Source organism: Copadichromis virginalis, linkage group LG20 (assembly GCF_057382275.1).
Source record: "Copadichromis virginalis isolate Kocher_CV1m ecotype Utaka linkage group LG20, C_Virginalis_male_GT1.1, whole genome shotgun sequence".
In the NCBI taxonomy this organism is placed as follows: domain Eukaryota; kingdom Metazoa; phylum Chordata; class Actinopteri; order Cichliformes; family Cichlidae; genus Copadichromis; species Copadichromis virginalis.
The window spans coordinates 12,908,668-12,936,568 of record NC_140637.1 but is presented as its reverse complement, the minus strand read 5'-3'; the positions used below and the strand labels follow the sequence as shown (position 1 = coordinate 12,936,568).

The following is a 27,901-nucleotide window of genomic DNA, read 5'->3' as shown; positions in this document are numbered from 1 at the left end:
TTTTGCTTTCTTTTAACCACTACTCACGCTAGGGCCGTCATCTGGGTCGGAAGTTTCTCCATGACCCAGGTCAACCTGACTACTTTTTCTTTTCAAATATTAATTTATTGCTATTATGCGCTGCGCTGTCTCATGACTATGTAATTTCTTCTTCGTCTTCTTCTGTTTTACTGGCAGTTGGCAACCCATTTAATTGGAGCAAGATGTTGTACTGCCCTCTAGTGGAAAAGAATGTAATTGTTCTGCCTGTTACTCACGTCTGTCACTTAGAATACCAATCAGGTGAAACTAGATAATCTTCCACGACACACCTGATCATTTGTCACGATGGCACAGTGGTTGAGAAACACTGTCATGACCACACGGTTAAACAGCAGAAAGGTGACACAGGTAGTGTTGTGCTGATGGTCAGAGTGATCGCTAGAAACTTGACAATCAAGGACGGTAATGCACGAAATCAATATTAACACCATCTTTAGAGTCATTTAATTTAATCGCTAGTTAAATGTTGGCTTGTCTGCTTGTAACTGAAATTAATGTGTCTGGTAAGCGGCTACACTGATCGATCATCATAAAATGAAAGAAAACAGAAAGAGGGTGTTTCTGTCTGATGGGCTGACTAAAATTACACGTTTAGATAACGGTGTGCTGACAAAGATTACAGGTATCGCTTCTTTAACTTTTTGTTTCACTGAGCATGTGTGCACCACTGCAAAACTCAGATGTGTCTACAGAAATGAATGACTTAATAAATAACAGTCAGTTAAACGTTGCAAACTGAGCCCATACTTTTTGTACAATTACCGCTTTAGTAAAGAAGTCAAGTGTGACCTTCTTACCATGCAAACTATGGGCTATGACTATACTGGAAACATTTTAATAAGATGAGTTCGGGATCAAAATAAGGCAAAAGGGAGAGTTTTAAATGTTATCACCTTTTTAAACAGTCACGTATTCCAGATACATTTCCATGAAACAAGCATTAGTAGAAAATAAGTGTCACAATTTTCCTATTAAAATCATAATCTATCCAATGTAACTGATGTTCAAAGTTAGTTACAGAAGAAATCGTCCTGAAAGAATGCATTACACTGAGCCATGTAGTTTATATGGCTGGCTCCTATACTTATGAGGTCATGTGGGACCAACAGTGCTGGAAAAATAAGTGCTTTTAGTGGTTCCAATGATATCCTTCCATTTATGTGAATGAGGCTCTCTGAGATAATTCAGTATTTTTCCGCTCATGGTGGAAGGGCAGAAATAAGCTCCCTGGTGTTTCCCTTTCTTTCTCTCGCTAGCAGCAGCAGCGCTGCAGTTTGTTTTTAGTGAACAGCACTACCTTAAACTACACATTAATCAGTTGTTTAACAAGGGTACAGACTGCCCAGCTTTAAAGCCTTGCTTACACTTTCCGCGTCCCTGAATCTGCTAGGATCCACTTGGGTCCGAGTGACATATATTTTGTCATTTATCAGTGAAAGCAAGGGTCCACGTGGCATCCACATCTGATCGTTTACTGTGACTGTGCAGACTGGTCCGTGGAGCATTTATATTACAACGCATCAACTATGAATGGGTCCCAAGCAGGAGAATTTAAAGTAGTATGACAGCAATGACTACTCTCATCATGGCTCCAGCCTAGAGTATAATCAAGGCTTGAAAACAACATCACCTAGTTCACTGGGTTGTACAGCAAACACTGAAACTTGGTAAAAATGAGCAGGTATTGACATTATTTACCTTAAGACTGTTAGACCACTGAAAGTCCCTAAAAGCACCTTTCTTCCCCCAGCAACAGCAGAAGCTGCAAAGTGCATGAAAATCAAATTCTGTGTTACAGCCAAAACTTTGAGCCACAGTAGCATGAGTTTTACTAATTTTAAAAGAAACTGGATTTGTGTTACTGCTGAAGTCGCAAAAGAAAATAGAAACTGCTTTTACATGACTCACCAACAACACAAGGCACTCAAATAATAAACCTTTACAAGGTGATATCAGTCCAACCCCTTCAAATGAATGCTATCGCAGTGCATCTGTTCATTCTGTTATGTCAGTTACAATCGGCTTATACATCTGAAATCAACAATGAAGGGATTCAAATTGCAGAGACACTCAGTCCATAGCGCGGTAAAATTACAGGGATAAGCATTGCGCTTCTAGGATAACAGAAGACGCACTCATCACAAAGAACAGTGTTTCTTTTACACTGAACTTGGGTTAGACAGACATTATGTACAGAATAATACATAAATAAATAAATGTAGCTTTAAAGCACCATTAAGATCACAAAAGCCACACTTTTCGCTGCCTGACCAGTTACTTGCATTAAAGAGAAATTTACCATGTCGTCTTACATGTTGCTTTAAATATATTGTCCTGAAGTATATTTTAAAACTTTCCAAAAAATACCTGGCTGAGAAAAGAAAAGGAGAATGACAGAAATGACTAGAGACAAGAGAAAGAGCAAATGCATTAGAAATGTAAGCAAGGGCAGGAAAATAACTTCAGTTATTAACAAGGTGCATAATTGATTACAGCAGTTACTAGCCATGAGCTAAGCAGGAGATTAGCTTACAAATGTATTATCGTATATTCTTCCCTCTCCAGGCACCTTCTGCATATGAATCAATTCAGAGCACAGCTGGAGGTGTCAAGCATCTACTTAGAAGCTAGAGACAGCAGGAAAAAAAAAAAAAGTGAGACAGAAAACCCGAGCGGGAGTAAGAGAGGGAAGGTAGAGCTGGAAATGATGAGGGGAAAACAGAAGACAGGTCTAACGGATAACAAGTATGAAACAAAAAAAAAATGACAAGGATACCATTACAAAAATCACAGCAACAATGGGCGAGCTTGCAGATCAAGAGAAGGAAAAACATCCGACAGTGTAACTGAAACCTAGCAGGGATGCCTAAACAGTTCCCATTGTTGAAATGCAGTTTGACTCGTTAGCCTGAGACCCTTTTTTTCCCCTTTTTGAGAAATAAGTGACAAAGACAGTTTTAAAGGTTCAACAGTAGTTCCATGAGGCTGAAACATGCACGGCAAATAGACTACAGAGGTCGAGCCTAATAAACAACAGAAACAACCAAGCTACTAACAAGCAGACGCCGCCAACTCCACAGGCAAACATCCTCGCCACTGTCCGTTCTGATCAGTGACAAAAAGCTTAAACTAAAAGCTTTATTTATACCAAGGGGCCTGCAACCTTTACTATCAAATAAGCCACGTTTGGGCAACTTTTAATGGAAAATTGAGCCATAAAATATTTTTCAACTTTATAATGAAGATGACGCAATAAGCATACATTACTAATGATTTATGATTATTTGATACTTTTACAACTAGAATCATGCTCTGTCATGGTCTGGAGCTGCATTTCAGTCAGTGGTGCTGGGGATCAAAATTGATAGCATTAAGAACACATAAACCTAGTGGGAGATTCTGAATCACCGCGCAGCAACATCTGGGAAGCGTCTGATTGGGAACGGCTTCATTTTCTAGCTTCGCAATGGTCCCAAACACACTGCCAGTGCACTAAAACCATACATGGATAAAAACAAACGATGGAACACTATCAGTCACGGACGGGCCTTCCCAGAGCTCGGACATCAGCATCACTGATGCAGTGTTACATCATCTCGACAGAGCTCTGAACAAAAGGCAGCCAAAGAAGAGCTTTCAATGTCCTTCAAGAAGCCTGAAGAACTACTTAAGACTACTTAAAGCAATCAGAAGAAAGCTAAGAGAGTTCAGGCTGAGCTGAAGAAAAGAGATGGTCATGCTAACTATTGAATTGCAAACTCATTAAAATGGTTTCTGGCTTGTATACTACATTTTCATCTATGTTTTACTTTCATTGTTCTTTTCCCAAGCAAAGTATGAAGAAATAACAGGTGATTACGTTAAAGACTGTTTTTTGGTTTTGTTTTTTTCCCCCAACAAGCAAACACAACTCAGAAATGAAGACAACAAAGTTGTTAGCAAGATTGAACCTATTCTGAAACACAGAGTCCACAAAGCTACGAAGGCCACTTTGGATCCTGCCTGTGCTTATTCAAATGAATCTAATTTAAAACAGCGTACTTTAACAAGAAAAACATGTCAGCTAAAAGATTTTAAGAAAATACAACATCAACTCATACAAAAGGTGAAAAAGAAAAACCCAGAATACTATGATTTAGGAATGTCATAAACCCACATTTTCTGCTTCTGTTAACAGTCCATAAATGTTTGGGAACTGAGGAAACCAGTTGCTGGACTAAATGAGGTAAGTTGTGTAAAGTGCTTTGAGTGCTCAGATAGAGTAGGAAAGTGCTATTTAAGAACCTGTCCATTTACCATTTTCTAGAACCAAAGGTTACTGGAGCCAAAGGGTCAAACTGCCTGGATTAAACCTAAATAACTGCAAGAATGTGTCACTTCCTGCTTCCCTTCAACTCAGCGTTCATTTGGTGTGAAGAGGTTAAAGCCACAGGGGGAGTCGGCCGGTGGTGAGACTGTGTTGTGTCCTGGGTAAACTCCTGACTTGTTCCATCGCCACTGAGGACAACGACAAAAACTGTCGAATGACCAAAGTTAAATCAGGCAAGAGTTTCTGTATTGGTGGTGTTGTGTAACTGTGAGAGTTGGTCTCATTTTATGATTGTCAAAGAACAAAAAAAAAAAAGAAAAGGAAAAGACATATTTTAATATTTGAAACAGCTCTTCCCTACATCAGTCGTACCAGTTTTGAGGTTAAGCTGTAGGGACAACAGATGGTGGCTGGTTGAGCTGTTAGTCAGTGTCTCTCACAGTGATATCAACTATTGTGGGCCAACTCCCTGATCCAGTACAGAAGGAAAAACAAGAAGAGAGCCTCAGTGCCCCAGTGTTAACAGTGCAATGGATCATCAACGCACCACATGGGCAAGGCGCACTAATGTTTGGGCTTGTAAGTATGTCTGGGACAGACACGTATAAATACACACTCACACATCTCCATCTTCCCCCGTGGGCAGCGTGTGTGTTGGGTTGCCATCTGATAGCGTCAGCAGTCTGTTCTCCCTCTTTCTCCCCCTCTCTTTATTTACTCCACTGCGTTTATTTAACACATAGCTCCCAGCGAGGCAATAAATTAGCACTCAATAATAATCTGACTGATAATTACAGCCAGCCAACTACACAGAAGAAAGAGTGGGACAAATGGGCCACTGGCCCTTCTCCTCCTCCTCTCTTTCATCTATAGTTACTGTTTTCATGCAGACTGCTTTTTATTTATTTATTTTTTTCTGTCTGACACTTAATCTTTAATGTTTTTGTTATCACACAGTCTGCACAGTCATGTGATGTGGTAGTTTAGTTAGGTCAAGCAAATCAACAATTAGAACACATGTGCTGTCAAAATTAACCCCCATTTATAAAGGAGCTCAGTTTGGCAGTTCTGCCAGAAGGAGTATCTGCTAAAAGCACATGATTCAACCTAGCATGTGAATTATTACAATATGTCTCTTTACCAAGAAATAACAAATAACAGGGATGTGTGCTAACATCTCTGGGATGTTGGTACAATATCCCGAGCCTAGTAAGTTCAACATATCTGGCTTCATGAAGGCAGCGTCCAACTCACTAAGTTAGCCAACACTTGCTTCCACACAGTCGCACGATTATATGGTGCTGGAGAGGAAAACCACTATGAACGTGTGAGTACTTTAAGCACTTTCTTTAAGACTAATATATTAATACATCTTAGCCAGTCTGAAGGCAGGAAAGAAAGCTAGCAACAATGGCAACTGGCGAAGTCTGCAGCACAAGTTACTATAGCGATGTAAGAAGTGAACTGTTCTCAGTAACCCTGCATTTACGTGGATAACCTTAAATGATGCAATCAGGCCTCTGGTATCATGATTGTGTAGATAGCTAGTTATTAAAAGATCAACTTTTACATTTGGAGTGCCTAAAAGATACTAGCCTTGTTTGGGGAAATCACAAACATAAAAAAGCCCCAAAATTTAGCAGTGAATGGTATAAATGAAAATCCTACATTTTACTAAAAAGAACAAGCTTTGTACTGAAGGAGTAACTAGAAAAGTTTGGTGACTTTTTTAGAATACTCAATAAAAAAAAATAAGAGTTTACTGTAAAACATGCGGTTGGTTTGTTTTGGGGTGTTTTTTGTTTGCTTGCTTGTTTGTTTGTTTGTTTGTTTTTTATCCTTTTTTTATTCTTGAACTGCGTGTCCTTTTATTTTTTCCCTGGAGGGGACTTTTTCTTTTGAGGATGTGGATCGCTACATATTGAATATGATGAACAGACTGATGTTTGGTTTGGTTTTTGTTCAGGCATTTTCTTTTTCTCTTTGTCTGCCAGCTGTTTTGTCATTGTTGGGAAAATGTGCTACATATGCTACAAGATACGCTATTCTCTAAAAGAAAAAAAAACATATTGACAAATTTCAGCATTTAAAACAACAGCCTAAGGACATGAGAAGCAGAAGATGACAGATGGCTGGAAACTAAAGTAGGAAAGATTTGAATATTTACTTCTTTTTTTTTTTTTTTTTATTGTAATAACTGAGATTACCTGAAGAACTCCTCAAACGTCCCGTCTGTCTGCCTTCTCATTTGGCTTTCTGCCTCACCATCTCACTCTGCATTTAGGGGAAGGTAGCTTTTGAGCGCACTGTCAGTCTAATAGCTTTACATGCAGAACCATTTCAGTCACTGCAGATGACAATTACTGATACAACCTGCAGGCTTATCTGTACCCGAGCCTCCACAACCTCCTTCTCCTCCTATATTCAGTCCGTCACTCACCTCTCTTCACACCATTTCCTTCAGCAGCACACATCCCTTCTCCCTACTTCCTAAGCACCCTCTCCTCCTCCTCCTCTCTCTTTACTGGTCATTCGCTACATCTTCTCTTTGCCCCCCTTGCTTTAGCTTGATTACCGTTTACATTTTTTCCTCTTTTTCCTCTCCTTTGTTGTCTTTATCTTCCAAAACACTGGGTCAAGGTTGGCGATTATTTGTGAGTAACGTTTTTACAGCAAAGTCCAAAACATTAAGGCACTTCAGATTCGGTCCATTCTAAATGCATCTGAATCATCATGAGCGAATAGCAGAGCAGGAAAACAGATGGTACAGCCCCCAAATAGCCCTGATCTTAAAATCATGGCGTAAGTCTGAGATTACTTGAAGATAACTGAGACGAATAAATCCACATGAGAACTGTGACAAATTCTGAAAATTTTGGAACAAACTTCTTGAAGCTGTGCCAATGAAACTAGGAGAGTTGGTGCTGCGCTTCTTTGAAAATAACTGAAAATTATTTGGGAATAGTTTTCAGAGAACGGGAAGGTCTGCACAGCATGCATGTCTGAGCACATCTTTGTTAATAAATTCTTTTCCAACTTATACACCAGATTACAGCTTTTCATAATAAGAGCAATAACGTTAAAATAGATCAAAGGCTACTAAACCACTGAAAACGGAGGAAAAAGCCTGCGCACTTAGCAACTCATTTATCCTTTTTTCATTCAACTAAATGGCATAATAGCAGCATGTTACCATATGTCTGACTAAATAAGCAGTCAGAGGAGCACACGATAAAACATCAAGCAATTCACTCATATGTAGTGCTATAATGAAGCATGTCCCATCTGCCTCAGTCTGCCTCACTCCTCTGTGTGTGTGTGTGTGTGTGTGTGTGTGTGTGTGTGTGTGTGTGTGTGTGTGAGAGAGTGTGAGCATAAACACAGCTGTTTCTCTCATACTGATAAGCAAAGTCTGAACGAGTTTCCTGAGTGTGTAACAGAGAGACATTGCTGTCACCCCATCAGCATCAGAGTTTCCAACTGATTATATGGTTTTAGGTATAAACAAGTGAGGCTGGTTTGTCCAATCAGAGAAAACATCTGGTTCATTCCGGCAGTCTGACAAACACACCGGCAGGTAGGGAAAAGAACTAAACAAAAAATAAAAACAACAACAACGTGATGAAATCAATCGCTAGCCCCTAGCCGCGACATCTGACCAAGTCTTTGCTAGAACTTCACAGTAACAGAGGAGCGCTCCTGAAATGATACAGCTCAAGAAACAGCAAAATGCTGTGTAATATTGTGTAAGCTCATTCCAAGAGACCAATGTAGGCATTAAACAGAGGATCCTCTGGGTCCTGTGGGTTGCTGCTGTGAGATCTCCATGGACTGAGCATGTTGTGGATACTCTACCAGATTTGGAGATTGTGGGAGTGTGTTGGGCTGCTGACTCATTTTAGTCTCTGCTTTAATCTACACTAAACATGATGACAACATCTGTTTCTTCATCTGCTATATTCTCCAATGCTTTCAACAGATAGTTGTCACTTATGCTGATCTCCCATTTGGTCCTAAAAATTTGCCAACTGCAGCTGAAAAGGGGAACATGAGCAATGGGAGTAAACAGAGACATTACATTTAGGAACATTTAGTGTGCGCGCTCAAACCCACAGACCCTAAAAGTTATAGCAGAGAAAAACTTGGATTTATTGCTCATCATTAAACCAAATTCAGGATCATAGAACTAGAATTAGTGTGTTTATATGCATCTCCTAATCAAAGTACTTTAAGAAGTGCAAGACGTAGCAAATATAGCATCAACTTTGGTATCTTACAAAATGTACAATATAGTCAGTGTCTCCTTATTTTAAAAACTTATGCATTTAAAACTGGCCAGAAAAACTTACAGATACCAACATAGTATCATCTTATTTTTAACAACTCGATATTTGTGTAATGCTTTGTGATATTAGTCTATAAATTATTCAGTTATGCCTAAAAAGATCATAGAAACCCTTTTTAAGGCTAAAATGGGTTTTGTGAAGCAAAGCTCTCTCACCTTTGACCACCAAACTTAAAATCAAGCCTTCTTTTAGTCCAAACAAACGACTCCTCAGCAACGCTTTCAGCGTTAACTGGCATGGTATCAAAACAACTCTCTTTAAGTCACTGAATTCAACGGGGTTACTCTGGTTTAAACTTGAAGCTTAAAGTTTTTAAACCCAGGCATCGCAGAGCATAGATTCTGAACTTTGAAAGATGCATTTGAAGATTTCTTTTCTTTTGAGTATTTAAACATTCTGAAGTTTTTAAAACTTGCAACACTTGCAGACCGAAGTTAATGATACCCTGGCTATTACACTACCATAATAATTAAATCACTGAAGTAAGGCTATAAAATTGGGTTATCCTTCATTATTTTAAAGCACTAAAACCTGACCTTACTCAAAATAAAGAGCACTACCCCGCCAGATGAATCTCAGAAGAAATGGATTCAAATATTTTCTACGGTGGCCCTGAGAGGTCAAATGCACTGCAACTTAAGAGAATGCTGCAAAAGCATAAAAGCGCACACAACACATGGAAGATGAATAAAAGGAAAGGAAACTAGAGCGTTTTGGGGACACAATAACGTGACGGAACAGCTACGGAAGTGACAGAAACCAAAAGATTTGAAGGACTGCACAGAGACGCTCAAAACAGGCAGAGGATTCATCAGTGCTGTGAGGGCGAAAAGGATGTAAGGAAATGTGAGTTTATTTAAGATGTACCGTTTATGGTTTAGAACACTGATACATGTCTGCTATTAGCCGTTTAATGTTAGCTTACGTCCACAGCTTTTCAGTCTTGTCGCTGTCTCCTAAAAAACACTACAGCTGTGTTTTGCAGGTTTTGCTTTTTCTTGTGAGGTTTTGTGGCTTTGTTTTCTATTTTTGTTGTGTTGCATTAAACTTTTCTGTTTGCTAGTGTTTTCTTAAATTGCACTGCACCTCTCAGGGCCGCTGCACTTTTCTTTCATATAAAATCTAACTTTTATTAAAGCAAAAATGCCTGACAGTGCTACATCACACAGGAAAAGCCAGATATCTGTGTGTTAGTCAGTTGTAGATACACACAATTCAAACCACACTGACAAAAAAAAGTTGTGCACTGATATTGCAGTAACTGTTCAGAATAGCATGGAAAAAAAGCTAAAGGTGGGAAAATAGTAACACACCACTGTCAGTATTAATGAGGAGTCCAACACAGTGTGCAAGGTGTTGTTTTGATTCGGAGGTTGTAATGCTGCACTTGGATTTTTTTGTTTTTTTAATGACATGTACTAAGAAATTATAATGAAGGATGTTTAGTACACGTGGGTACAAGAGCTCATTCGATTATCAGTATATATGTTTTTGTCCTAAAAACAAAAACCAAACAAAAAATAATGATTTACTTTTAAACTTTAATTGAAAATATAATTTAACCCTTTTTTACATGCAATTTTATGGCTCAAATTTAATGTGTCATCAAAATAAGAAACCAAACATAAAAAAAAACCAAAAACCTCACAAGTATTAAATATGGAGAATGCAAACCTCACTCAGTGACCTGGTGCAAATCTGAATAAGGATAATTGCTTTCTTTGTAAAGATCCAGGAACATCCCTACAGCACGTGAGTCAAAGAGCATCAACAGCTCTATATATATATATGATAGCTTCCTTAAAGACTAAACGAATATGAACATTACAATGAAAAGTGCCCTGGCGCTGTACCACAGGCAATTCTGACAGTAAAAATAATGGCAGACAATAGGACATGTACAAGGAGGGCACAGACAGATTCCATTAGTGTTGGAGGAGCAGGTGGAATAGCATTTGTGACTGGTTTTTCTGGTGACAGAATTTCAAATTTATCTAGTTTTTGTGCATGATGTGCACAGGGACAAAGCAGCAGGCAAAATAAGACAGACAGGCCAACATATGAAATATGGCATATGGTTTTGTTGCCATCTAGTGTCGACTGGAGGAAGTGATTCAAACTGAGTACACCCAGAGTGCATGTAACCAGCTAATACATGGACATTTCCCAGAACAACGCAGTAGTATCTCATTCTGGTAAATGTCCACTTCTATGAATTAGATGTGTGCACGTTTATATAAGACAGGCTTTATGTTAATAATAATGTCTCTTAATATTATGTAATCAGGCTTTATTTTGCTTTTATGTCTGAGCTAAAAGCAAATCAAAGCCTGAGAACATCTCCTCATGATGTAAAGATTGCTTGTGTGCCCATTAATTCTCTTCTGTGAAGCCCTGAGGATTTTTTTTTTTTTTAAACTGGACAGCTGGCCAATGATACCTGATGATGATGAGGACATTTTTCCCTCCCAAACAGAGGTTTCCTGAATAAACAGAAGCCTTAAATAGTTTTAAAAGTGTTATACTGACATGAAAAATTCCCTGCATAATACCCTTTAACCACCTTACATGTTCCCTGTCACATTAAGTCCAAGTAAGATGCAACTGACTCACCTGTGCTTAAAAGGCACGTTTGAAGAATGAGAAAAACAAGGCTGGCATTTTATATTAGCCCAAGCTCAGTCAGAGGAAGTTAAAGGGCAGCTAATAAAATAGTCTTCCTAATTGTTCTGTGAGAACACAGAGGCAGAGAGAGAAATTTACCATATGCTAATGTGACTTATAACCTTTTTTTTTTATTTTTAAAGGGGGGGTGGGGCTTTCAAGATGCACCAAAAGGCCATTAATACAATATAAAAAGAGAAAATCCCTTTTAGCTCTTTAGTTCAACTTGCTTCTATTCTTTCTATTCGCCCGTTCTCCTCCCCCCCACACACACACTTATTCTGAAATTAATCTGCAGAAGATTTGCTATTAACAAAGACTATTCACAGAGTGTGGCACAGAGTGGGCGAGAGCTTTGGCTTGAAAGATGAGGAAAGGGCCAGAGGAACAGAAGGATCAGGCAGTGCGCTAGGAAGAGCACAAAAGACAGGAGGAAATGAGCGAGGGAGTGAAAGGCACCGGAAAAGAAAGAAGCAGTTAAAGAGCAGACGCCACACATCGCTGACCGGCTCTTTCTTGACGTGTGACTCAGTGCTGCGACCACGCACGAGGACAGCGGGCACTGAGTCACCTGTAGCAACCTTCTCTGCCCACTCCTCACACCTTTGTTCCGACACTCAAGGATAAATCGCGACTCCGTCCATTCGGCACACATTTGCACAGCTCCTCTCTCCTCCTAATCCTCCGCTTTCTAACAATTCTGCAGGTCACCTGCTGCGTCTTCTTTCTGGATCATCATCATGATGATCATCATAAACATTAGTTAAACTAGTAAACTAGTTAAACTTAGTGGTGCTACTTTCAGTCTTCATGCCTTACATCTAAATCTTCTTTATTTCAACTTCCACAGGAAGCATTTACTCAGCTGTTTGTTTTTTTTAAACTCTCCCTGCACGTATCCCTCCCCTCTGTATGCAGTGCTGAGGCATCTGTCATTTTCATTCTTGCTCATCATTTCTTTCCGTCTTTGTTCTCCTCCTCGTCCTTCTCCTTCAGATTTCATATTTTCTCTCAACCCCTGCCACCCCTCATCCCTCCTTGTCTAACATCTCCTGATTGTGCGAAATATTTATTCATCTTGTAACCCGCTTTTAAAAATCACACCCTCCTTCTGCAATTCATCCTCCCAATGCGACAAAGAAGCGTTACAAATAGTCCCTCCTTCCTTCTCGTTGACCCATTGTTGCGCTTCCCTTCCACTTCCTTGTGGATCCTTCACGAAATGTTCAATCGCTTGTAAAGGGCTCCTTTTTCGTTCCCTTCTCCTCAGTTCTATTCCGCAGGAAATGCGTGTCATCTTCTCTTTCACTCCCATTCATTCCCGGCTCCTCTTCATTCTTCATCCTAACCCTTCACAAAATGTTCCGTCACTTCTTTTTCATCCTCACATCCTTCTTGCTCCCAATTACTTAGTAAATGCTTAATCAGCTGTCAGCTCCCATTTTGAATCGTCTCATATGTTCAGTCTTCCTCATCCATTTACTTTCCCTTTTCAGGAAATATTGCATAACTGTCACAGCTTTAAACTTTTCCTTGCATAATTAATATGGCTCCCTGCCAAATGTACATTGGTTCTGACCATGGGTGCCAGAGAACTTTGCTGCCAGCTATGTAATCCATCAAAACTCGAAAGTTATTTAGATTTTTATCACTAAAAATAACAAAATATTCACTTTTATTATTATGTTTTTAACTTGTAAACACTCGTCCATCTACACTGTGTACATGTCATGTCTGATGTGATTAGCCTGTTCTGGGTCCTAATGCTCTTTCGCTTCCCAAAAGCAAAAAAGCACAGAGACACCACTGAGATTTAAAAATGATCTAAATCCTTTACACCTAAAAGAATTTGGTAATCACAGCTACAATGTGAGCACAGGTTTTGGTATTACAATGGCAAGAAGAAATAGGACCTTTCATTGGCTTAAATCCTGTTTTAATCAACCACCTAACCTACACGGTGAAATGTCACTTTTAAAGTTTACCCCAAATCCCATCTTTTCCTCCACTGGTTTATCGGAAAAAACAGTGAACATCCAACATCCATGTGCTCTATGCCATGTACCAGTTTTGCTAGTAAAACATAATCCATATTGATTATGAAAGATGGTCACAAATAGGACATTCCCTTAGACTGTGGCTCCTGGTTGAAAGTAAAATCGATTTGGTTTTAAATTTAAAACATTTTTAATAAAGCTTAAACGTGCAGTGGTCCTTAGATTTCAAACACACTGCAGCTTAAGAAAACACCAACAAATAGAAAAAGCAACACTTTACTATTGCTATTAGCTGTTTACTGTTAGCTTGTTCGTCACATTGTTGTCTTCCCAAAAACACTGCCGTTGGGTTTTGTGAGTTTGTGGAATTTTTTCTGTTTCCATTGTATTTTCTTCAACTTTCTTTGTGTTTTGTGTGCTTTTGCAGCACTTGATTTGTCTTTTTCAAGTTGCAGTGCATTTGAACTCTCAGGACAGTTTTGTAAATGTGCTATTCAGCCCTGAAATATTTCACATGGCCATCTCCAGTAATTTGGGGCTCAGAAAAATAAAATACTGCAACTTAAATGAGCAATTTTAGTGAAAATTTAGCAAAGTATTGCTGATCCACATAAAAACTATATTTTAAATGCTGAACCAGTACTAAACCTGCATGTCTTTGAATACATACCTCTAGTTTCTTTTTATATGACCTTTTATTGAGATTCTCCAAGAGGTTGGAGATTCACAGAAACCACTCAATTATGGGAAATATGCTATATTATAATAAATAAATCTGCTGGCTGGAGGTGATTAATGGATGATTAATGGATACACCTTAATGGATAAGTTTAGGCAAACTGCTCATACAGTATGCACTAGATATACTCTTTGCTATGTCTGTATTACTGTGATACAAAATATGACATTCTTATAAATGACCAAAAAAAAAAAAACAAAACTACCCATGCAAGGGTGCACAGGACAAAGAACTGTGGAAGATGAGTGATCATGCTCTCTGACTCCATAACAGCAAAAAAAATAAAAAATAAAAAATAAAATTTGAGTAAAGAATGTGAGCAAGTCTGCCCACACTTCGTATGCATGTGCATGTAGGTTTTCATAGCACAGAAACAGTAATTACAAGCAGCCCTCAGCATCAGGAGGTCCAGTCCTGCTCAAGCGGTCATTCTGCTCAGCGCATCCCTCCAGCAGCTTTCTATTAGCAGTGGGAGTATGTTGGAGTGGAGATAAGACAGGCGCTACAGCGATGGGGGGGAGGGGGTGTAATAGGAGGGGAAGGGGGAGGAAGAGTTGTATGAAACAGGCACCGGCTGATGTGTACAACAAGAGCCCCCCCCTCAACCTTCCCCACCCATGACTACACGGGCATCTCCGCACCACTCCTATCTCCAGCTCCAGGAAACTCTCAGGGTGCAATTTACCGCTTGCACTACGCTGATAATACCGTCTCCCGGGCAGGAAGGAGAGAGTGATGGGCTGGGATAGAAAAGGAGAGAAAGACAGAGTGAGATAGGGGGTGAGGGCAGGAAAGAAGAAAGAGAAATGAGGGAGGGAGAACATGGGAAAGAGGAGTAGATAGAAAAAGAACAGGGATGTAATAGGTGAGAAGGGGAGGATAAAAAGGAGGACGAGGAGGAGGCAGGGGGAGTATCATCATGGAAATTGCAAATTCAATCTCAAGAGCCAATTTGCGTCCGTATGAATACTCCGATTTAACCACAGACAAACTCATCAGACTGAGTCACATCTTGACACCACGTCAAACCTATCTCCTCCCACTCAGATTAATCCACTTTTACACAACTTTATCAACAAACTCGTGCAACACCTGACCTCTTCAGTGAACAGAGCTAGGATGACTGCTGACTAAAACTTTAAAGAACTGTACACAGGCAGCAACAGCTCCCTCAATGGGTCACTGGCAGATACTGCAGGGGGAAGCAACATCATATCCCTCACTCACATCATAACCATATTAACAGAAATGATGCACAAAGTTTCTGTAAACATAGAGCGGCAGTCGAAGGAGAGGCAAGGCGTGTTAGGTGTAACAAGAAAAACTAGAAGAGGCAATTAGTTAAGCTGGAGTACAGAGTTGTTATTGTTTAAGTATATACAGCAAATGGTCAGCAATGCCCAGAGGGTCATTTCAGGTTGCATTAGGTCATACATAACATATAAGGTTGGCTGTAGGAGTATAGTTTTTTATTTTATGCAAAAAATACTTTTTGATTTTTTATAACTTTGGATGTGATGGCAATTTTTAATTGGATTAAATCTGAATCTCCTACCACTTTGCAAACCCCTCTTGTCTTGCTTTAGACTCCCAAAGCTTTCGTACTGACCGACTTTCAGAGACATCTGTATTAACCCTTGCAGAGAAATTACTTCCTACAGGGTCCTGCCTAGTGCAGTGTGACTGACTAAAGCAGGGGTCCCCAAACCCAGTCCGTGAGGGCCGGTGTCCCTGCAGGTTTTAGATCTCACCCTGGGTCAACACACCTGAATCACATGATTAGTTCATTACCAGGCCTCTGGAGAACTTCAAGACATGCTGAGAAGGTAATTTATCCATTTAAATCAGCTGTGATGGATAAAGGACACATCTGAAACCTGCAGGACACTGGCCCTCGTGGACTGGGATTGGGGACCCCTGGACTAAAGTGTTTTAAATATGAACTTACTTCACTCTTATTTAAACTATCAGTAGCAGCTCAACACGACACATGAAAGAAACAAGAGATTTAAACTTTAATAGAAAACATGTCTGACGCATGCATGGGTGTGTGGGTGTGTATATACCAACTGTTTGGTCCTCTCAGCTTCCAGCCGTGTTTGTTGTCTTTCCCGGCTCGTGGCTTTGGCCATCTCTTCCTTTGCCGCCTCCATTTCTCGCTGTGCCATCTTGGCCCACTCTTCCTTCAGTAACTTCTGTTGTTGTTCATACCTTAAACCATACATATAATGAATATTGCTTACATTAATGGCAAACTGACACATTAAAGTATGTAAGATGGATTACAGATAATCCTCATGACACTTTGAAAGACCAAATTTTTTTGTTTGTTTGTAAAAAGTCTTTATTTTTAATTCAATATAATCTGAAATGAGTGACTGAGCCCATAAAGTCATCGGGAAAGTGTTTACAGAGGTCACAGCTCAGGACCTTTTTCCCATAGCCTTCTATTGAACCAGAAGCCTTTTCACATGGCCTGATGGTAGGTGTTACAAAGAATGGAGGTTTAACGCACACTAATCTTTTATACTGTTTTTCATGGCTTTCCACAGTACAGTCAGATCTTGTATGTATATATTTATGTATGTCCACTAGGGGGCAGTATAGAAACACTTTAAGCTCCCTCCATAGAATATTAGAAACATGCATTGTAGGGTAGCATCAAACTTATCAGGAGTTTAGTTCATTCATTAGACATGAATCAGAATGCTGACATGAAATAAGAATTACCTCCTTTTATCCATTTTCAAATGAACAAAATTACTATTAATGAAGGTCCTTATCAAACATGATTTATCCTGTGCAACACAGTTTAACCCGGGTCTCAAATGTCAAGTGATACCTGAGTTTAGCTTATAAATAGCAAAGGCCATGACAGCTAAAATAATTTGTGAAACTACTTTATATAGACACACTGGTAACCAATATTGAACTAGCAAGCTTGCATCTTGCAAAAATCAAACCTCTTTGGATACAAAAACAGCTTCCATCAAAACAGAGACATGTTGTACAATCGCACAACCCAGAATGGAAAAAGGAGCTTGATAATTTTTACAGGTATTTATTTATGCATTTACTTAACTTGACTTAATATGAAACCATGCATGATGCCCTGCAGGTTAAATTAGTCAGGACTCTTTTAGAAGAAGCTCTCGATTTAAAGGCTCTCTGAAATGATAAGCATCAGATCATATTTCTGAAACCTTCACAGTGTTGCATATTATCCTGTTACAGCTCATTTTAGTTTTTTTGATTGAGCCTTCAAAAAAAAAAATGTGGCACACCTTCCACATTTTTTGTTCTCTTTCCAACGCAAACAGCAACACAACCTTGTGATTTATAACAAATCACAAAAAACCTTTTGCTCCAATATGCAGCAATTCTATTTGCAATGCATTCAAATGGTCACCAGGCAGAAATCTTAACTAAAATCTGTATCCTGAATTTCCTTTAACTCACCTCCTCTGATCTTCCTTGCTGAAGGAGGCCGATTTGCTGGAGTGCGAACTGGGTTGTGCGCACTGCTGTGGGCCTTGCTGAGATTGAGAGCCTGAGCTGGCACTGTGAGAGGAGGCTGAACAAAGACAACAAATGTTCAAAGGAAAAAAGATTATCACACAAGGTAAAAACAACTTTGGCACTTTTGTGGCTTACAGCTTTACTGTCAAAATAGGGACTAATGCACATGTATAATTAATACTATATAATCAAACATTGTAATCTTTCTTAAGAAAAAAAATGTTTGTATGAACTAAAAGATTTTTCATGGCTCAAAATTTACTTTAGGTCAGACATTTAGTTGATAGTGAATCTGTGTTTTCTTAATAGAAGTGTAAAACCCTATACATTTTCTGGCAATGTTTGACAATTTGATAAGCAACAGTCGATTTCAGTAAATTAAATTCCACTAAAGAAAAAGAAAAATAGTGATTTTTTTTTTCTTTAAACGAGGACACCACAACGTTTCCCTGGCTGCCAAAATCATTTCCCGCTCTCAGTTTATTCTGACACAGGTGTCCAGTTAGAATAGAATTCAACTTTATTGTCATTGCACATGTCACAGGTACAAGGCAACGAAATGCAGTTTGCATCCATCCAGAAGTACTTTAGCCATGATATAGATATATTACAATATATATATTAGCAATAATATAGATATGTAAGTATAAAGTTAAAAAGTTAAAAAGCTTAGTTAAAAAGCTCAGGCAACACATTTTTTTTTCTTAAAAAAATATTTTCTCGTTAAACACGTATCAGCTGATGTGATACTGCATTTACAGATGAGACTCGAGAACCAGTTCCAAATTGTCCACTTCCCTTGAATTGTATGTGTCAAAGTTTATCAAGTTCTCACACAATGTTGGCACACTGTACTTGCAACTGCACATAGCAGAACAATGACGCCTAATTCACAGCGGGTGAGGTTTTTTCACACCTCAGTTCCAGTCAGTGTGTTCACACAGAGATAATAAAACGGTTAATATTGGGACTCAGTGAAACCTACTCCCACAAAGAGAGAGAGAGAGAATAAACTGTCAGCAATCAAAAGGGGAATAATTAAAACAAACTGGCTTCTAAGCAAACTTGATAACTGCAGAGGCACCAATAGAATCTAATCTCAAAAATGATCACTACCTGTGTTTGTTTGAGGGCTTGAGGCAGGTGATGACGTGCGGTCTGGGGCAATGTTGGCAACTCCTCTCATTCTTTGCAGAACATCTTCTGACAGCTGGACAAACAGAGTCAACAAAGCATATAATATACACGACGTGTTTTATTTATTTCATAGAAAAAAAAAACATTTGTGTAATCCTTCAGATAAAAAAACAACAACAACAAAAAAGCATGAGCCTCTTAAACATGCCATTAATAGAGGATCACTGAACCTCTATTGTATGTGTATCTGTATGTGTGTGTGTGTGTGTCTTTGTGTATCCAGGGAAGTCCTTAAGCACTACTACCCCAAAAACCACAGGAGGGAGCACTGACTCACTGTTTCTATGAGTCACACTGAATGTGCAACCAAGGCAGGCTCTCTTCTTACAGACATTTTCACAAAAGATTTTAAAAGCACTTTGGGTGCTCAGAGTAGAAAAGCACTACATAAAAACTGTTTTTACATTTACAAACCTGCTAACCCCATTGCATTCCACCACAACGTATTAATTTCCAGTCGTTGTTTTTGCAGGATCTGAGGGTGTCTTCATTTCCTCATAATGTCAGGATATTTGGAGGCACACACCCACACCAGCTGACTTTCTGTATGTGTGCGCATGCAAGAAGTTTAACTGTGGTAAATTTTAATTTACCACTTAATCATGCACACCAACAGGCTAAAGGTGAAATGAGTACACATCTGCATCATTATGACAATGCAAGAATCTCCACAAACGAGTTCAGAAAAGAAATAAACATGGAGGTGTATGATTATCTAACTGATTTTGTCAGTGCTTGACAGGTGACCGAAAGCTCAGCAAAACTAGACATGCCTATACCCTGTTGAAATCATTTCTATTTGTTGTTTTGTTCATTATCGTTTCCTGTTTTAGAAGACGACAATTTAGTTATATATGCAACTGCATTAGTGTTTCATTGGTTTCACTTGCATACACTAACTCGCTCTACTTGGTTGTGTTAAAAGTATAAGCTTTCTATATGTCCAACAGCACGTGAAAGCAACACTGTAAAGAGGCGTCAACTCCACACCAAACCTCGTTTGAAATCTGCTCATTTCAAGCCATCCACTTTTAGTTAAACATATGCTCAGTTAAACCAACATGTTAGGCAGTTATGACATTTATACGAGTCTCCCCGTTTTTCTTTGATACACACTTACTGTGCAGCAGACATGTTCACGTAGGATAACAGCGAACTTTAACGTTTCAATGCAAACTAAATGTGTTATTGTGTTAACGTTGTTAGCAAATGCCAGCGACTAGGTAACAGCTAAAAGGTTTAATTTCGGGCAATTAGTTTTCCTGCTAAGTAGGCAATGTATATGCCGAATTTACCTTAAGGTGCTAAAGTTTTCTATATTTCTTAGAGCATCTGCCACGTATATTCTTTTACTTGTAAACAAGGAACATTACTATTTTCACCTTATTACGAATGGAGTTTGGGGTAACATTTTTTTTTTTACATATTTCAGCTCTTTCAACAACCTGTCCCACCCTCTTCCTACCTTTGTACCTCCTCATTTTAGCAGTGACACTCTACCGGTCGTAGACTGATAGCTTGAACAAAGCAACAACTTAATTTGACAATAGCCAGTCAGCGCTAAACGAGACATTAAAGTAATGCTAACATGGCTTCTCAAGTGCTAGCTAAATTAGCATTACCTTGACTCCACGGAGAATTCTGACCCTGTCCTCATCGTCAACACCGAAGGACACTTTTCTTGTTGTACTCTCTCCCGAACCCATGCTTCTGCTGCAAACGCACAGCTTTCGTGGTGAGAAAAATGTTTATAATATGAAATAATGTTGCTGTCCTGCCCAATGACAGAATGTGAGACAGAAGGGATAGGGTTGCCAGGTTCTTCGTGAACCATCCTCCTCTTGCACATGTGTAAAGGTCAGATCGTGTGTTGGAAATGATAACATTGCGTGTGAATACGAAATTGTTAATAAGAAATTATTACATGTGTGTTCTGGGGGAAGTCAGATTAAATGCAAATTGCTTAATCGCTTAAAAAACAACAACAAGGATTTACAGGCACACCTGGCAACTCCAGGGTCATAGTTGAATGGCTGAAATATCAACAGCCAATCAAAGGCTATATACGGCATAGATTATTTCTATGCACCCGTAAAAGTATTGAGACAAAGAAAGTTGGTCACAAGACACACAGAAACATTGCCAGATAAGTTTATTTATAGAATAAACACAAAACATGTCTCGGTTTATGCCTAAATGTCAGCGTCTGCGCACAGCAGTGTTTACTGTATGGGGAGCAAACACAACATTCAACACGTTCCAATAACATTTACAAAACACACAAAATGGAAACATGATCTTGTGACATAAATGTTTATGCCTCAAGATCTCACAAAAGTAGTAGGCGCCTGTATTGATAAATCTACTCTATTAAAACACCCAAAACATGAATAACACATTTTTGTAAACAATCTCATGTGATTGTAATGCTAAATTTATACAATGCAAGGCAGCAGACGTATTGCGGGTTTTTGTGTTAGCTGGAAGGCAGTTCACTTGGCTGACTACCCAAGCAATTTCTATGCAGGATGTATTCACATCCCACTGCTCAGTGTGATCCAGGAGTCTGGTGTGTTTGAAAGTATACTGAATACCGGGTAAACAGGCTCTTTAAACACAGCCTTTAAGGTGTGGAGATGTTCCCTGCGCCCTTTGGTGCTGTGGAACGTCAAAGTTCCCCCCTCGTAATCCAGTGCAACCTCAATCTTGACCGGTGGTGTGGTCACTTCCTTAAGGACCACATTTGAGGAGCACTGGCACACTGTCAGCTTGCCGTTTTTCCACTGCAGCCTCCAGGACACAGTGTTGTGCCCCAGACGGCTGTGGTCACCACGGCGAGGAATGCTCTTGTAGCACACGCCCAATGACCACATGCTATTGGGTCCCACTTCTACAACCCATACATGCTCGCCGCCAGAGAAACCCTGGCTGCACAGGATCTGAGGTGCACTCGTGAAACGCTCGGGGTGCTCCGGGTACGACTGCTTGTTGGAGCTGTATTTGACTGTGCGCAGATCGTTGGACACCAGCAGGTTGGGGTGGGCGGTGAAGATGCTGAAGGTGAGTTCCAGTGGGTTGAGGAGGATATGAAGAGAATCCATGAGGCGGGTCATTTCTGTGCAGAAGTCTTGGGTTTTGAGACCTCCCTGCAGGCACATATTATTGAGTGGAGCCTTTGAGGGGATGTTGGAGGAAATGGCACTGGTGACAACATGTCTCAGCTTTTGTTCAATCTGCATGAACCTGGAGAGCAAAGGATTTATTATTACTTACTCAACTCATCTATCCATTTGCCATGGGTAATAAACAATTAAATGTCGGTTTATCAGTAAGAATACTGCATCACTTTCACTTTTCTTTTCATTTTTACATTGTTCTATATATTTCTTCTTTTTAATTGTAGTAGCAGGGCAGATTTCTGTACCTGTGTATAAAGATGCATGTGTCCGTCTCATTGAGGACCTCTGTGGCACTCTTTTGGGCCTCCATCAGCTGCTGCTGCTGCTCCTCAAGTGCACTCACGCCTAGCTGCCAGCTTTTGCGGCGCTGTCCTCTCTCCTCCTCCAAGAGCAAAAGCAGGCGATCCCTGTACCTGTATCACAGCACACAAGTGAAGCGGACTGGTCATTTTTATTCCTTTTATTATCGTGATGTTACTAAACAGAGTCAGGTAGATCGATTCATCACTGTGTCTGCTTTAAAGTTGTACATGCATCCATTGCGTCCATACAATGAGAAATAATCACAAAGCTCAGAAAATATTCAACAATCTAAGTTATAATCTGTGCTAATTAGATAAGGTTAGCCAGCTAGCCAAATGGTTTTTTAAAAATCAAACAAAAAAGCGAAACAGATAGCATCTGATTATGTATGTGAGTTGTTTTTGTTTTTGTTCTTTTAATAAATACCTGGTACTGAGAAAATGCCTGTGAGATGAAACTGGCTGAAATGCTGCTGGTAGACTACCTAAATGATAAGAAATGTGCTAGGAGGCACACCCAGAAGTTCCTGAACTTCCAGAAAGTTCCAACCCTCAGCATGAACGTCCATATATTAATTTGGACAACCTATGACATAATAAACTCCTCCAACAGTCCCTTGGCCCTGGGGAAATTGCTGCTATGCATGCTCAATATTTTTATTTAACTTAACGTACAACTAGCTCACACACAGCCTCACTAATGTGACTGAGCTCTACATTTCAGTCTTACTTCCTTCCAAAGATATACCTTCTTGAATGTTTTCTTGAAACTTACTAAAGTATTAGGGTGTTACAGACACCCTTGAATCTGCACCACAAAACAGACGCTGGTAGGCCTAAAATGCAGATGAACTGCATTAATTACATACATGCTTACTACATTCTTTGAGGGGTCGAAGTTTTGGTCTGTATTTTTATTTGCTGCTGAAAATATGAAGCACATCCTGTCAGAGAGAAGCTCCTGAAGAAACTGTTCTACCACCTCTGAAATATGCATTCTGGGTTTTCCACACCTTTTTAAAGCCAATATCATTTGTCATCTTGCTGTTTGAAAACATACTGTGCACGAACACTGGCTGACTTTTAAAGCATTTGGGAAAAAAAGATAATTCCTGTTCTTTATTGAGAATTCATTCCATCTATTTTTACATTGTGATGGTTGTAGAGTTTAACGTTTAACCACAAAAATCAAATGAAAACCTGCAAACATTTTTATCAAGTGCTTTAAAGTCAAAGATTCGTGAGGATATTCTATCAGAACAGGGTGTGTTTGGTTTTATGAGAGATTGTTGAGCGTGCATTCATACCTCATATAGTTCAGACTGTAATTGGGGAAATGTGTTTTCAAAGCCTTTAAGTCCATCTTTGGTCACTGCATTTGCTTAATTACACCACCTGCTACTTTTTAAGGCAGTGTTACTAGCAGCAAATGTGCAGCAGGTTACCTGTCCACCAGAGCACCTATGCTGTCCATGACTGTCACAGCCTTGCTGACCATTTTTTCTCCTACAGCTTCAGAGGTTCCCTGATCCTCTGCTGTCTTCTGCAGGAGTCCCTCTGTCAGCTGCAGTCTGCTAGAAATGACCTGCAAACACACATGTAATATGTTTTAAGATCTTTTGAGTTTCACACGACAGGATTCTTTCTATTGTGTATAAGCATAAAAGATTTCGGATCTGGAAAAACTGGGTGCCCTTTTCTCGTAAGTGCTTTCGGAAAACAAGTAGAGAAAACAGATCTATATATACATATATATAGTACTGTAAATGTTTTCTGTAATGTTAAGTAATATATGATCATATTCCATCAAAGTTTGATCATTTTCTGGTCCAAAATATTAAATTCAACGGTCTGACTTTGCACTTTTGAATTGTATGTATAGCACGAAACTGTGCACTCCCTTAGATTCTGCCAAAGGTCATCAGGTTATTCCTATCAGACAGATTTGTTTTGCATTCCAGATCTTCACCACTCCTCAAAAATGGCAGTGAGTCACTGAGGTGCCAAGCCCTTAATTTATACGTGAAACAAGTTCGGTTCCCATGTCTATGTCCCATGTGCATAGAGCATAGTCTTTTAAACATTGTTCCAAAATTATATTACAGGATTTTCAGGTTTTGACATTTCTCAACAGTAAGTTCCCTGATGGGATTCACATATTTTTATAACATGAATTATGCATTTGTATAACTTGAATATTTTATTCATGAGTCTACAAGCCCTGTCTGAGCACTACTTTCACTTTTGTGCATGCTCAGCTGACCCAGATATGCCCACATTTTGTAGGTTATCAATTTATTTATTAATACATATATAATAACCCCCCTTCCTAATATATAATGCTACAATATAACAGTAGGTAAAATGTTAAAATGTTAATGCAGTCAAAAGTACCTTATTTCGGGCCTCCAGCGCTCGTCTCATCTCCTCTTCAGCTACGCTAAAGATGAGAACGTCGTGGCTCTCGTGATGACCCTCTACGACGCACGTGGTGCACAGAGACATCATGTCGTTGGAACAAAAGTACTCAAGGGGACGCTGGTGGATGGCACAGGCCTTCACTCTCAGCTCCGTCGTGGGCTCCACCACGGGGTGGGTCCTGAACAACTCCTTCTCGTGGTGTTTCTGAAGGTGTCTGGAGCAGAGAGACACCTCACACTTCAGGCAGGTCTTCACGGCGGGCGACTGCTCATCTATGCACTGATCGCAGAAAACCTCCATTTTGGTATCCACGCAGTCGGCTTGCATGTTCAGCAGCAGCGCGGTGGCCTTGTAGTTCTCAATGATGCTGCGAAGTTTGAAATTTATCTGCAGGTTATCCGTGCCAGGATACTCCTCACGACATTCTGGGCAGCGCGGCAGGATTTTGCCAGTCTTATCCGTGCTGTCAATAGTTTTGCGGATACAGAATAGACAGTAGTTGTGCCCACAGGGGAGAGCCACCGGGTCCGAGTAGAGCTGAAGGCAGATGGGACAGCTTAGCTCGTAGGCTAGCTGGTCCTCTGGCTTTGACAGCGACATGATCCGAGGTGGTGAGACGGGTAGCTGCTTTTGTTCGTGCTTAGTTTCTCTTCTTTTGTCAGGTCTTCTAAATACCTTTGACTAATCTTACTTAATTTCTCGTTTCTTATCACTTCTTCTCAACCGTCAAGCTGTCAGGTGAGTCTATACAGAACAGGCCAGAAGGGCAGTTAGTGCATACTTATCCGACCAGGAGGAGGTGTATCCACAAATGTTTGCAGGACAACATTCCGTTCTTAGACACCTTGTTTGCTGTGCTGCCAGGAACTGACACCATCATACTGGCTGCTGTTGACGGTTAAAATATTTCTGACAAATCATCAGAACCTGTTTTAGGAAAGAGGTATGAGGATGCTGAATGCTGCTGGAAACCATAAAGCATGAATTTTGGTTAAATAATACTTAATATGTGCAAAAGAAAATCCATTTTGGGGAATTGAATGCTTTCAGTTTCTTTAAAAAGTTCCACAACCAATAAAGAGTATCACCAAGCTGAAGGGAGAATTGTGGCTTTGTCTGGCAGTAGCTCAGTTTTGTTTCAGTTTTGTTGGGCTGGGAGGAGGAGTTGGCCGTCCCATTGGGGTCTGGAATGTGGGGCCTCCCTGCTGCTGCGGAGTCGGGGCGGTCTGCTTCTCTCCACCCCAGGGAAGAGGGTAACACCACCTGGGTCTGGGTGCAGTTTCCCCCTCTAGGGGCAAGGGTACCTAGATCTGGGGCTTAGGGTATGCTTGGGGAGTGTACAGTGTCTATTTATGTCTGTCTCCACGTTGGGTGAGTGTTGAGTAATTGCATATGAGAGCATGAAGGTGGGAATGGATGTCTGTATCTGTGTGTGCCTGTTTGTCTGTGTCTATATGTCAGGTCGGGTATCAGACGCCACCTCTGTAGGGACATCTCAGGCCCTCCAATGTATGGAGGCCTATCTCCCCCACCATTCCCCCTTCCATTGGCAGACGTCCTCAGACATCGGTGCATTGGTGGTTCTTTGTGTCCGGGGATGGGCGTCCAGGTACACACCGGCTCACTCCTGGTGGCTGCTTGTCGGGGCCTGGAGCCTGGGGCTCGCTCGGGCCCCTTCGGGGGGTGGGGTGCCCTCGGCCTCTGGGCCTGGGGCTCGGTCACTCCGGCACAGCTGGCTGCCGGCGGAGCTCACGGGCACGTCACTGCAACTCCCCCTGGCCTCTGCTCCGCGGCTGCTGAGTGACCTCTCATCTAGGACTCTCCTCAGCTCTTTCTGGGAGAGTGGCACGGCTGCCCCTCTGTTGGTCTTCCTTGGTCTCTTGTGTTCTGGGGGCCTCTGGATGTCTGGAGCCAGGATCTCCTCTATACCTGCTTCATGTGCTGGAGGACGGGGCTATGGCTCCCCACACCCTCTAGCAGATCATTACATGAAGTAACCTTTTGAATACAAGTGCGCTCATGCTCACAGGTGTACACACGGGTGCTCACACAAACAAACTAAACCTTTTTTGGCTCCTACCTCAAAACACACTGTGCGCTGTTGATCTTATGTGCTGCACAATAATATTCAATATTTAGTATTTACTGTTATATTCACATAGATTATTGTGATGATGTTGTTTATTATATTGCTCTCTTTTTTTGCTTGTTTTCTCTTTTTTCTTTCTCACCAGGTGATTGACATATGTATTTTTTGTCTGTTTTGTTTTGTTTTGATTGTTTTGGTTTTATGCCCTTTATCACTGTTCCTCTTCCCCGCTGTTTTTCTTTCCCTCTTTCTTTCTCCCTTTTCTTTCTCCCAGTCATGTCTATCCCGTGTTTAGCAAGTGAAAATATATTGGTAAAGAAAACCCATTGGGCATCTTTCTTGGCCTTTAGACAATAATTCTGATGGCAAAAGAACCAAATGGGACAGGCGAAAAAAAAAAAAAAGAGTATCAGGAAGAAAGGTGACCGAACATGACGTGGTCGGTGATGTCAGATGGGCTGTATTTCCCACACTTTTTCATGTACTGGGTTTTTCCCACATAACCATCGCTAAGGGTTTATAGAGAGTCATCTGAAATGAGAAAATATCCAGTGAGCAGCAGTTATCTGGGTGAAAATACTTTGATGATGTCAAAGGTCAGAGGAGAAAGCCAGACTACTTTGAGCTAATAGGTTTGTTACAAAGAAGCTACAGAGAAGAACATCTCTGAAAGCAAAACAGACCAACAGACTAGGGCTGGGCCATATTATACTGTTCACGGCAATACCGGTATAATGTTAGGCAACGATAGGAAAATGAAATATCGCGATAGAATGAGTAAAACGCGAATGCGCAGTTTCTTTGTTTTCATACGCACATGGCCGATTGTTGAGTGAAACAGATGAACCAGAATTGGCTTGTAAAAATGGTGCAACTTCAGTGATGTGGAACTGCTTTGGTGTTTGTCCCTCAGATACACGACAAAGCACATTTTTTTGCAGAACATGCAAGCGGCTGTCGTTATTGTCGTATTTGTCGGACTAAGATGCTCTTAAATCTGGGAGTAATCTGGGTCCTAAACCCCCCTCTTCAGGTCAAACGAACACTGCAGCATCACTGAGAGTTATGGGGCGATCGTGGCTCAAGAGTTGGGAGTT

At 40.3% G+C, this 27,901-nt stretch overlaps 2 protein-coding genes across 4 annotated transcripts in view; both read right to left on the bottom strand.

The window, feature by feature from the left end:
* The window catches only part of LOC146684455 (MICOS complex subunit mic25a-like), a 73,883-nt gene extending 53,240 nt beyond the window's left edge, over positions 1-20,643 (bottom strand). For all 3 annotated transcript variants that reach the window (XM_085445040.1, XM_085445041.1, XM_085445042.1), the window contains exons 1-4: positions 20,436-20,643; positions 18,733-18,826; positions 17,557-17,671; positions 16,164-16,308 (exon numbers count right to left, since the gene is read on the bottom strand). In XM_085445040.1, coding sequence (XP_085301166.1) covers positions 16,164-16,308; positions 17,557-17,671; positions 18,733-18,826; positions 20,436-20,519 — 438 coding nt within the window. In that variant the 5' untranslated portion in view covers positions 20,520-20,643. The remainder of the gene's footprint in view (positions 1-16,163; positions 16,309-17,556; positions 17,672-18,732; positions 18,827-20,435) is intronic.
* Positions 20,644-20,948: 305 nt separating this feature from the next.
* On the bottom strand, positions 20,949-25,541 carry LOC146684454 (E3 ubiquitin/ISG15 ligase TRIM25). The gene is made up of 4 exons (XM_085444510.1): positions 24,689-25,541; positions 23,740-23,879; positions 22,238-22,405; positions 20,949-22,056 (listed from the first exon to the last, which is right to left on the bottom strand). Exons 1-4 carry the CDS (start codon positions 25,313-25,315, stop codon positions 21,348-21,350), a joined length of 1,644 nt encoding a protein of 547 aa, XP_085300636.1. The 5' UTR covers positions 25,316-25,541; the 3' UTR covers positions 20,949-21,347.
* Between the last annotated feature and the right edge of the window lie 2,360 nt (positions 25,542-27,901).

What these genes read in the sequence shown, in the direction of transcription:
- LOC146684454 (XM_085444510.1), bottom strand. Translation starts at nt 25,315, where the DNA reads ATGTCGCTGTCAAAGCCAGAGGACCAGCTAGCCTACGAGCTAAGCTGT. An exon ending in CGCTGGAGGCCCGAAATAAG is followed by an intron (nt 23,880 to 24,688) that starts GTACTTTTGACT and finishes GTGTGTTTGCAG; the next exon opens with GTCATTTCTAGCAGACTGCA. An exon ending in ATAGGTGCTCTGGTGGACAG is followed by an intron (nt 22,406 to 23,739) that starts GTAACCTGCTGC and finishes GCTGTGATACAG; the next exon opens with GTACAGGGATCGCCTGCTTT.